Raw genomic sequence first — 12104 nt, forward strand, 5'->3', positions numbered from 1 at the left:
GGTTCCGGCTTCCGCTGCACGGGAGCCGCGGCGGCTCGCGGGTGAGTTTGATACAGAAAATGCTCGAGTCCCGGTCGGTTCTCAGCTCCATGCGGAACGCGCGAGCTCTGCAGGCGGCAGGAACCGGGCCACATTTTCTGGGGCACAGCGCCTCCCCACAGCTGAGGGCTCCGAGGCCGTTCCTTCCCGGAGCCTACAAGCCCTTTGTGTGTTTTTTTAACTTTTTCTGTGTTTGTTTTCGGTGTTTCCCCCCCTTTTTGGTACATACGGCCTTTAGAGGGCGTTTTGTGTTGCTTTTCCCCGTCTGGGTTTCCCCCGCGGGTGTCCGGGGCTGTGCCGGGTCCGCTCGGCTCCCTTGTCCCTGTCCCCCGCCTCGGCGCAGAGTGGCTTCTGACTAACTCTGTTTAATAAAGCTTTACGTACTGTGTTTGTGTGCCTTGAAAACGTGTTAATATAGGCTTTTTAAAGTTTATTTTGTTTTCTGACTGAACTCTAATTTTTTACAGTATTGTGGTTGCTGGAGAGATAGAAAGCCGTAAATGCAGTTCTTTATTAACTATCAAAGATTTCAACACAGGCTGATTTCTTTCATAAGAATGTTAACAGATTTGCCAGATGAAATTACACAAAGTACAGTCACAAGAAGCTACTCAGCTGTTCAGCATACTTCATCCCTTCCTATTCATAACAAAAAGACATGCAAGCAAAAAGCTTTACAGCCCAGAAAAAGCAAATCCTTCATGCCTCACATCAGAGCAGTTGGTTTGATGAGCAGTGAGTTAGTGGGGAGCCTCGTGGTGACACGTCTGGGAGATCTTCAGGAACTGCTGGAATGACAAACAGCTCACCCAAGGCAAGGACACTTGAATGTAAACAATTCTCCTAAGGTAGGAAAGAGGACTTGCCCAATTCTACAGAAACGCCAATCGGAACAAAGCAAAGCAGGATTCAAAGTTAAGCAATGTAAAATTAACAACTAATTATTGATTAAGAACTGATCTTGAAAAATATTTTTACTTGACAGTACAAAGAGAGAGGAAAAAAAGACATAAAGGATTTAGCAGTTCATGGTTTTTTATCCTCTCTTGGGAAAAACCAAAACAAAACCAAAAAATATCCTACCCTAAGTTCAAAGTATTCTGAAACTTCTACATCTTGAGCAATAAATTCTAAGAAATACACATTTCTGCAAATATTACAAGAAAACTCACAGAGTTGTATTTACTATGATATAAATCATTCTGTTCTGGAGCACAGGTAAGAGGAGATGCTGGAAGATGTGGTTATGTCACCCTTGGGGAGTCATCCTCATGATGGCTGCAGGTGGAAGTCATAGCCTTCATTCCTCCCTAGGAGAAATCATCACAAATACATGAACAGATGAGCACTGTAAGAAAATGGACAGTCCAGAGGGCTCCATGGGCAAGGGTGGTGCTGAGGGCAGGCAGCCATTGCTGCCATAGCACTCAGCAATATATATTCTATGTATACTATATAACACTATATAAATACTTATTCATAGTCCCTTTTCTTACCACACTGAGACGCCCTGTCAGTGATGTCTGTAATTAGCATCTGAGTGACAGTATTTCAAATCAAACAGCAAAGTTAGGGCACGTTTTTGGCAATGTCACTCTGCTGGCCAGTTGGGGTCAGGTTTTTGGCAATGTCACTCTGCTGGCCAGTTCAGGTCAGGTATATAAATAAGTCTGAGCTATCCCGGGCAGTGTGGAGGGCTGTGCTCAGCCACAGCCCAGGTTTCCTCCCCCGGCAGTACCTGGGGAGGCGCTGGGTTTCACCTGGCTCACCACGGGGTTCTGCAGCGGTGTCACGATGCCTTGGTTGGGTTTCTGGAAGGCCGAGATGAGGTTGTGCACTTTGCGAAAGAGCCTGCGGTGGACGCCGGGCGCTGTCTGCAAGGCAGAGGGGACAGGTGACAGGGGCTGTGGTGGCACTCAGGCCGTGTCCTCAGGGGTGCACACAGCTCCGGGCAGGGGCCAGCCTGGATGTGAGCCCTGCTGTGCCAGTTCAAGGGGAGTCAGTGAACTGCGCTGCTCTGCGCTTCCCCCGCCGCGTCCCAGCCTTCCTACACTGAGCAGTTTGCAGCAGCACGGCCACAGAAAGTTGGTAAATTGCCACGAGAGAAACCCACGCTAATTACCCACGCTCACCTGTCACAATAATTAGGCAGCATTACAAGTGACCCTTTGCTATTTCAGACTGTGACTTACTGCAGCCAGTGATTTAACATCCTTACCAATAATTCCCTAGCCTGGATCAGGAAGAGAGTTCCATCCTAGAAACACCAGTGAGAAAACTTGGAGAGCAACCTGGGCTTACCACAGAGAGAGAGTCCTCACACCACTAAATTCCAGCAAGGACACAGCCCCTTTGCAAGCCCTTCTTGGATCATTCAATGCTGGCCTATGTGTTCATTGAGTATCCCAGTCTACTTCTTGTACAAAGACAGCAGCCAAATGTTACCTATTTATTAAAAGTGAGAGTCTTTCTTTCTCTCTACGTTAACAACTTTTCAAACAGTATGGAATGAAACTGTGTGTGCTTTTAATCAAAAATGCAGTGTTTGGGTTAAATCCTTCGGGGCATTCTCATAGTAACTTCACCAAAGTCAAGGGAGGACAAGCATGGGTGCTGCCAGCACAGCCCCACTCAAGGGACATTGCTGTCACCCAGCAGCTGGGAGCTAAATCCAGCCTCCCTGGCACCAGCTGGGCTCCTCACACTGCCTGGGATCTCACCAGCCCTGGTTTAAATTCCTGGACTCTTCTTAAAAGATAGTTGTGACCTGATCTTGCTCAGAGCCTGACCAGCCACAGGGAATGAGGCAAAAGCAGGAAAGAACTATCTGCATCTGGTCTGGTTTGGCCTTGGAGGGGGTCCCCCCTCTGTGGGGATGAGCTGGGCCTGGACCAGCTGAGGCCAGCATGGTCTTTGCAACATTTATTTAAAGGTTCCTGTTCCTTAAGGGAAGGGTTGGTACCATGGCTCTGTAGCTCTGCAGAGCGTGTACAGAGAAGCCTGGGCCTCCAGCACACCTCTGCTCTGAAACTCAGGTAAGGCTGGCCTAAAATACAGCTAAGGAAAGCCCAAAAGCCATGCAGAGCAGCAGTGGAGGCCACAGGCCAGACACGTAGCAGGTCTGTAACACCAGAAACACCTCACTGCAGATGCTGCTGCCACCTGGGGCTAAAGGAGGCTGCAGCCTCAGTCAGGGAATGTCCCTCCCCAGGTGGAGGTCCCTGGTGTCCTGGAATCCTTTCAGAGCTGCCAGTGCTTGCCCTGGCATGATGGGTGCAGTCACCCTCCTCCTGTCCTGAAAAGCTCCTGTCCTGGCACCACAATCCCAACCCTTACATCAGCCTCCTGATGCCTTCTAGAAAGGATTGCTGGGCACTGTTCCCAAGGGTCACATGGATAACTGTCCACTCCACAGTAATGTCAGTCACTTCCACCCCTGATCTCTTCAGGGTAACCCCAAGAATCAGTTTGGTCTTCCAGAATAACTTCTAATATAGTAATGGCCAAGGAATTATGCCTGTCTAGAAATTACATAATATTTGAAGTAAGTGTTCATTAACATACATACAGAAAGCTAATTATGAATTCATACACAGAGTACACCCAAAAGAAAAAAAAACCTAAAATAAATAGAGATTAACATCCCAATTTCATCAGCCTAAGTGTTGTCTGTATTACAAGTGATGTTTTTCTGCACCCAAATTACCAGTTTCTTGTCAGATGGGGAAAAATATATTTTGTATCAAGTTTTGGCTACCCTATATATTTTGCACTAATGATGAATTAATCTGGATTAATGAATTAAAACACTGTACTTGAAAATTATTTTTTTAATATTCTGACATTGATGGTACATAGGATAGAAGGAAACAGATTGTGCTTGTCAAATTACAAAACCACAATATTTTTGCCATTTAAAATGATGCAAAATGATGCACTATTGCATTATGCAACAGCTGAAATGAAACAGGGAATTAATTTATGAGTTCTAGACTGTCAGAAGTGGCACCAAGACATCTTACTGATGGATGCACTCGTGATCGATTACCATCAATGAAAATCAGACTAGGCAGAAACATGAATAATTTGAATATATTTCATTAAATCTATAATCTATATCAAACAGGATGCAGAAATTTTCAGAAGAGAAAGGAGAAATACACACCTCAGCACTCCAGGATCCAGCTTCTGTCTTGGACACTCTGTAGGTATAAACATAACCCTGATGCCTGTGGGAGAAAAAAAAAAAGAGGTATTATTATTCATTTCTCCTGACAGTTTTCACAAGAACTACACTGACCTTTTACAACCCAGCCTCACCTTGGTATTTCAGTTTACAATATAGTTGAAGAACCAGACCATGGTGTATATGTGATATTTGCAACAGCAACATTGGATTGAGGGGCTTCTTCTTTTGTTTCAAATTACATTTTAAATGGTTATGATTATTATGTGCAGTATTATGAAAAATGCAATTTTTTCTGCCATTTCTATCAAAAATAATACATAGGAAAGGAAATGCCAAGCTGAGGCTGCCTTGTGATGCTGTGTTACACCTTGGTGCTGTACAGCTGATGTATCTGCCACATCAGAAAGTTTCTGCACGTTGCCTTGAACTTGTGCACCGTGCTTACAGTGACAGAAAAAATAGCACACGTAAAATCTGATAGGACTGCAGCCTATCCCTGTTGCCATTACTGTTGCTTCTCGAGCTCTAAACCGCTTTCAATTCCAGCTTTTGATTATTCTCCACAAATTTACTGCAGCACAGTACACGAGCGGCTGGTCCCGAACAAATCATCTGAACACACAGTTTGACAAGCACGTCGTGTTTGTCTTACTTAAAGCTCTGAAACAACTACTAACATTCTCAGTATTTTCAAGTATATGAATTTTAAAACCCAAACTACAAATGCTTTATCTTTGCCAATTCAGGCATGAGCTGTTTGTTTCTGCCTGTGTGCTCATAGATCTGTAAAGGAACGAGGGGCTTGTGGCACTCTCAGGCGTTTTATTTATCCATTTCTCAGGCAGGGTTTAAGAGGCTGCTCCTCACAGTAGTCACCATTAGTGTGTCCCGTGTCCCCTCTTGACTTCATTAGGAGCTGTGAGCACAGGGGATTTCTGAGTGCGCTAAAAATGTCAAACGGGGCATTGAGCAAAGAGGAAATCAGACCAGTAAAGAAAGCTCCTTGGAACAATCAGGTTTGATATTAAACCCCTGGTGTACTGTGTGTGGTGTCTAACTTGTTTATGGGTAAAACGTGTCTCTTTTATAAAGCATATGCATTTCTGCTAGGCCAGTTTTCAGGAACAGCAAAAACCTTGCTTTTCAGTGCAACTCCAGAAATTTCCATGAGAATATCGTGTACCTCTGTTGACACATTAACAACGTCCTTAAAGAATATATTATCAATCCCATAATGATATTCATACGATGAAGACGTGGGAACATCTGGTATTAAAATCTTCACCAAAATCCAAAAGCAGCACCTCTGTTTGTAAGAGCCCCAGAGCACACAACTGCAAATCAAAACCTTCCTACTCTTCCAGGCATAGTTTAATTGTGGTCTTAAAATATTTTTGAAAGTGGGTCCTTTGTGCTTTGCCACAGTCACACCAAGAAAATATTCATTGTCTCTTTGAAGGCTTTCAGGCACACCACACGCACATCCCAGCTTCAGAAAGAGGAGAGTGGCATTCAAGGGCGATAAATCAGTAGCTCAGGAGAAACAAAGAATAGAGAAAGCAGAGTTTTCTAGATGAATGCTCCAACAGGGTCCTGCCTGCTGCAGTTACCCACCTCTATAGGTCAGGTTTTATGCTACTACCTTTCTTTTATGCCTGCCCTGTAAAACCAGCATCAGTCACAAGGGATTCATGAAGTCTTTGACTCTTCTCCTTTTTAAAGGTCAGGGCTCCACTTTTTAATTGGAAAAGCAAAAGGTGAATGAGCCTGACCATGAACACTGCAGTCCTTGTTGTGTGCCTTAAGAGGCTCACAGAATGCCAAAATATGTCACGGCTTTTTGGAGGCATTCGAGGGGGAGCACCTCCAAAAATGTGGTGGTGATTGTGGCATTACAAATTTATGCAGTTTTTGGGAAAAGGAGACATTCTCTGAGAACAAGCAATGCAGTGAAAATCACAGGGCTTGGCAACTACAGTACCTGGAGCTGGAAGTGCAGAGCAGCCACTAACGTGAATTCAAGCAGATGATACCACTGTCATCCAAATACATGGTTAATTGCTCTTTTGATAAATATTTGTTTTCTCTTCATGGAACTGTGCCTTCTAATTCCCCTGGGATGGAAAAAGGAACCCTTAGAAGGGTTAGAACTGGAAAGCTGCAGGGCTGTATGTTTGTTTTGGTTTGTTTTACTTCCCCAGGGAAGTGGAGGGAGAGGGGAAAGACGACAGACTGAACATGTCTTGATTTTGCAAAACTGGACTATTTTTCTCTTTTTGTTTTCTAAGGGCAATAGAAACACTACTGGGTATAAAACAGATACACTCCCAGTAGAAATTTTCATTGGAAACATGCAAAATATTGATCCTTATTGCAGTATATCTTATGCTTGACCAGCTTTACTTCCCATGCTTCAAAGATCATGTCATTACTCCTAATAAATTCATCTTTTGTCTGATCTCATATGTCTGTATATTCCTAGAGTGATCTTCAGCATGCATTCTGAACCAAAATGTAAATTGCTGGATAACTTTGTTATTCTTAATAATTGCCATGATTTATTTAGAACAAAGTATTTTAAAAAGCACAGAAGTACTTATTCTTTCTTTAATTTTCTTTTTCTTAGTGTGAATTCAGCAACTGCAGATTTTGAGTTTTTAGCAGAGCTCCATGCATGTCTGTCACCTGTTCCATCTCTGCCCATGATGTTCAGACTGGAATTTGGGCAGGTTGTGTCCATTGACTTCTTTTGCCAAACCCAGGCTTCCTTTCCTGCTCCTCCAGTCTCTCCACTAAAGTGCTCTGCCTTGGCAAACTTCTCCTGTCAAAGCACTTCTCCAGTTTATAGCCCGCATTTTTTCAAACTGTCATTGCCATCTCCGTGTGGGATCCTTCCCTGGTATGAAAACTGTCCCCACAGTTATTGTGTGATATGCTGTTTGCCAGATCTGCTATTTCTCATGTAATTCTTTGACATGAATATTAAGTATTGGAACCAAGGTTTAGTTCTACCATTCTTCAGCCACCTTTCTGTATCAGTTCATACTCATCATAACATTTTTCATTTAAATTTTATCTGGATTTATCCAAGATGCTATTGCAAATTTCCTTTATAAAATAAGTATTAATGATCTATATTCTGTAAGAAGCCTGCATAACATTCACCATTAATTTCTTTTTCTTTTACCCTTTTATTTATCATACGTATGTTTGAATGCAACATATCATGAAGACATGAATGTCCCATTATTTCTGGAAGCAGTTTGGTCTGTTTCTTACTAAAGTATCTTTTCCTCAAAGATTGTAAGGCTTCACAGTTAGAAATGCTTTAATTTCTTCCTATTTTCATTTTCCGTATATTATTTCACTCATGAAATATCTTTCAAAGGGCATAAATTACTACTGATATACAAAAAATCCCAACCTATTGTGTACAACTGAAAGGCCTTGCTACGTACCTACATCCTGATTTAGACTGGTGGTAAATTAATTCTAGTATTCTCTATCTTATTCAGCATTTTGACATTCTTCCTACCCTTTCTCTAATGCCTTAGTGTTTCACCTGCACTGAATGACTTCTGAGACTAAGGGTGATATATCCCCATTTCCTCTGATAGTTATTTAAGAGATTCTGCTTTTACTGCCTATTCCCATCCCAGCAATCATAGCACTCCTTACCTCTTGCTATGTCTATTCCATTTTCATTTAACTCAGGATGCTTCTTATTTCCTATTTTTCAGTTCACTGTTAAGGTGTTTGTCTTGGTTCACCTGATTTCATGAGAGAAGAAAAAATACATCCTCTGCCATAAAGATTTTCCTTGAGAAGAGGATTGTGCATTTTTGGATTGTCCATAACCTTCCTGATTGTCTCCATTTACTGGTCTAGAACAGGAAGATGATGATGCTCACACAGGGCTTAATTACATATTGTAAGAAATGTATTCAAGGGATTTGGGGAAAACCTGACTTAGGACCCTTCTTCCTCTTGTGGTTTTTTTGCCAGAGGTTCCCTCTGTTAGTTAATTTCATGCTGGACCTAAAAGAGTTTTCTCTAGTGTTCCTTCTCCTACTGAAGTAGGGCAGAAGTGTCATCTTTGTTCTTCTGATGCCACAGTACACAGCCAACAGGACTTCCAAGAATTTTGCCAACAGCAGGGTAATTAAGTTTCCTCATTAAAATGAGTCTTAATATAAAGTCCCCCAGGGAAACCTTTACCCTCCTTGACAGACCATCCCATCAGATCTCTCCCTGTCTGATGAAACATTATCCGGTAGTTTGTTACCATTGATATTTCATGTGCATTACAGGTAGTTTGCTCCAAGCCTCGTGGCCTGTGGGACTGAGAGCACCCTGAACAAAGGCAGGATCTGGACGGCAGCACTGTGTTACCTTTCCCCGCGGCCGGGAGATGTAAACTAGGGATGCTGCTGAGCACACCAGAGCAGCAGAGCACAGGCAGGAAGCAAGAGCGTAATCCAGCACAAAGAGGCAGCGCACACCATCCTGAGCCTGCCATTTCTCCAAAGCATCTCGCTTACCCTTCCCATGTGCCTGCCTGCTTTCCCTTTATGGTTTTCTGCCTGTAGGAAGCCTGGGCGAGGCAGGGCAAAACCTGCTCCTCTGTGCTTTGCAAGGAACCCCACACCAGTTATTGCACGCCTCTGTCTAAAGTCATGGTGAAGGAGCCAAAAGTCTTACTCATGTAAGCAGAGGAACATAAAAACACTAACGCTGAAACTTAAGGCATCAGTAACACAGTTTGTTGAGGGGACAACCCCTATGATGGAGGGGAATGTTGGAAATCAGCTGCCACCCGAGCAGGCCTTGCCAGCCCCTCATTCCCAGCCCGTGCCATCCCTCACTCACAGCACACACACACAGTACACTCAGTGCCCAGCCCGTGCCATCCCTCACCCACAGCACACACACACACAGTACATTCCCAGCCCGTGCCATCCCTCACTCACAGCACACACACACACAGTACACTCAGTGCCCAGCCCGTGCCATCCCTCACCCACAGCACACACACACACAGTACATTCCCAGCCCGTGCCATCCCCTCACTCACAGCACACAGAGGCAGTAGACCCCCGGGATGCTCTCGCTGTCCCTCAGCAGGTAGCTGCCGTCCGTGCCCGCGGCCAGCAGCAGCCTCTCGCCCGCCTCCCGGGTGATGGCCCCGTGGTAGACGGGCACCGTGTCCATGGCCGGCTCCGGCTGCAGCTCTGTCCCTGAGCCCTGCGCTGCCGCGGCCTCCCCTGCCGCTGGGCGCCAGATGTAAACAGGATGTGTTCACACCTCAGCAGCCTCGGCACGGGTGAGACAGCTCTGAGGGAAGAGTGAGGAACGAACGCAGAGCTTTTGTGGGTTTTTTTCCCTTGGCCCCTTTGTGTTTTCCTTTGACGTCGGCACCATGACAGCCTCTGGCAGGGTGTCATCCCACAGCCCTCAGCCATGTGGCCCGCTCGGAGGGGTGTCACTGTGAGGCACACGATGGCCTGGGGGCCCGGGCGCTGCTGTGCCGGGCTCCTCTCTCTTCTGTTAACCCAAGCCGGGATTACTTTTTACCCTTGTATTAAAACTCCCCAGGGATGAGAGCAGAGGAAGCCAGCTGCCCTCACTGTCACTGTCCCACCAGCACGTCAGGCTGCAGGTGCAAGCACAGCCCCTGCTCCACAGCTGCTCCAGCGCCCGCAGACACCAGCCTCGGCTGATTCGCCTCATCAGGGGCTGCTTTTAAAACCTCTGGTGGTGCCGTTTAGTCCCTGTTAATGGCGGGGGGGTCATTGCTCCCAGCTGGAGGCAGGCAGCAGCCTTGGCACATGCAAGGAGAGTCCTCCCATCTCCCTGGATGCCATCGGTGCCACTGCTGCCTTCAGGTGGGGCACGAGCTGGCCAAAATCCTAAAATCCAGAGCCACGTCTGAAGGGGCCGTTTCTGTCCCCCTGCTGTGGCTGAAGACAGTTTCTCAGCATCCTTGTCCACTGGATGCTCCCACACGCACGTGTGGGTCTGTTTGCAAACAAGCTGTCAGTGTGCTTCGTACCCCCACAGGTATTTCCACCCACCACAGATATTTCCACCCATGGAAAAACTGAGCGTGTCTCCCTGCAGTTATGGCCACCGGGCCAGCGCCGTGGGGCTGCAGCAAGCTCAGGGCTAAATTCAGCCCTGGAAGAGCCACGTTCCCACAGCTGTGTGCGTGAGTAAGCAGTCAGTAAAATACAGCAGTAAGTAGGGGTTGTGGTGATGATTGATTGCTTTTAAATTGAGTTTACCAGCAGGACAAGGCAGAATGAAATAATCTCATCCAGGTGCTCACAGGTGCTGTGTCCTTGTTGAAGTTAAGGATGTGTGGAAAAAAAAAATAGCTTTAAGGTGCACACGGTTCAGGAACAGAAATGAAATTAAAAATTACCAAAAATAATGGTAAGTTCCAGCCAATCAAAGGGTTTTCTATCAACCATTTCACAGTGCATGTCTTTACATTTTGATCTTCAATATAGATTTTCCTTGGAAATAATTTTTTCCAACTAGCTTTAGTTTTTCCTTTTGAGGGATGAGCATTTCTGACCCGAGAGTCGCAGGGCAGCTCACGCAAGGAGCACTGCACAAAGTCACTGATGGCAAAGGTTGGAGGCTGAGAGCTTCTCTACCCATAGGGAGACCCTAGCAAGTGACTGCACCCCTGGCTGGCACTGAGAGGCTGAGGAAGCTGCAGAGACCTCAGGTGAAGAGAGACTGAAAACTCCCACCACCGGGTTTATGGCCTTTCTATCTCATTATACGCAGGTATTCATTACCCCCTTTACGTGAACCTGGGGACTCAGACATCCTGCTTGGTTTTTTAAACCAGTTGTTAAAGTATTTGCACATAAAGTAGCTGCTGCCTACTGCAAATCTGATTAATGTGGATGGCAACAAGCTGTAAAGCTGCTGCTGCCTATTTCTTCTCATTTTCCAAACTACCTGTGCTCTTGGGGATTTCATCCAACTTTCCCATTTCTTAACCTATTCTCAATATTAATAGCTGACTTCAGAAAAAGTATGTGTGTAATTAGCTGGAGAGGAAAACCAGCCAGAACCATTTAATTCTGCAAATTCCATTGTCCCATTTATCAGATTTCAGCTAAAGAAAATCATAAAACTTTTCACTGTGAGATGCTCTCCTAATGTACAGTCACACATTTCATCCATTTCATCGTGTGCATCTAAAGCTTTGTTTGCCATCCTATCTCACACTGCTGCATCTGTGCTGTGGGGCTGAGAAGGCAAAATAGAGCAGTAGGCTCAGGAGCAAAGGGAAATGAGAGAGAACTTGAGGCTCACAGGGGTGCTGTCCCTGTTGGGATTATGTCCCCATCACCTTCCACAGAAAATGGGGATTTCTTTAAGCACCCAAGCACTGCCCTATAAGGCACTGCACGCTTGTCTTGTTTTGTTTGGAGAGTATTCAGCATATTTTTGACACTTCTGTTTTGTGCCTTCCCTAAATCAGTCCAGCTAGCAATCCCTGCAGTATGCTCTAAAAAATACATGAAGGAAAGGAAGTACTTAAAAAGTGCTCTGAAATATTTGGTCATGAAAAACAGGCTTAGACAGATAGGACTGCATAGACCTCTTGGGTCATCATGTCTACTTCTCTGCTTTCTTAGCCAAACACATCATATAATACCTTTCAGAAATTCATTTAAGTCCATCCTAAAAGTAGCTTGGGATTTGTTGTTGTTTTCACTGTTCTCACTGGAAAGCAATTGCAGAACATTGCTATTTTGTTGTTTGGAAAACTGCTTCCAATTCCTATCCTAAATTTATTCATGACCAATTTTTGCTCATTTGTTCTTGTGCCAGTGTTGTCCTTCAGTTTAAA

At 45.0% G+C, this 12104-nt stretch overlaps 1 protein-coding gene across 1 annotated transcript; it reads right to left on the reverse strand.

The window, feature by feature from the left end:
- Window positions 1-526: 526 nt before the first annotated feature.
- Window positions 527-9570, reverse strand: LOC136370357 (SH2 domain-containing protein 1A-like). The gene is made up of 4 exons (XM_066333720.1): window positions 9303-9570; window positions 4205-4268; window positions 1778-1913; window positions 527-1349 (listed from the first exon to the last, which is right to left on the reverse strand). Exons 1-4 carry the CDS (start codon window positions 9437-9439, stop codon window positions 1309-1311), a joined length of 378 nt encoding a protein of 125 aa, XP_066189817.1. The 5' UTR covers window positions 9440-9570; the 3' UTR covers window positions 527-1308.
- Between the last annotated feature and the right edge of the window lie 2534 nt (window positions 9571-12104).

This window comes from Sylvia atricapilla, chromosome 21 (genome assembly GCF_009819655.1).
Source record: "Sylvia atricapilla isolate bSylAtr1 chromosome 21, bSylAtr1.pri, whole genome shotgun sequence".
In the NCBI taxonomy this organism is placed as follows: domain Eukaryota; kingdom Metazoa; phylum Chordata; class Aves; order Passeriformes; family Sylviidae; genus Sylvia; species Sylvia atricapilla.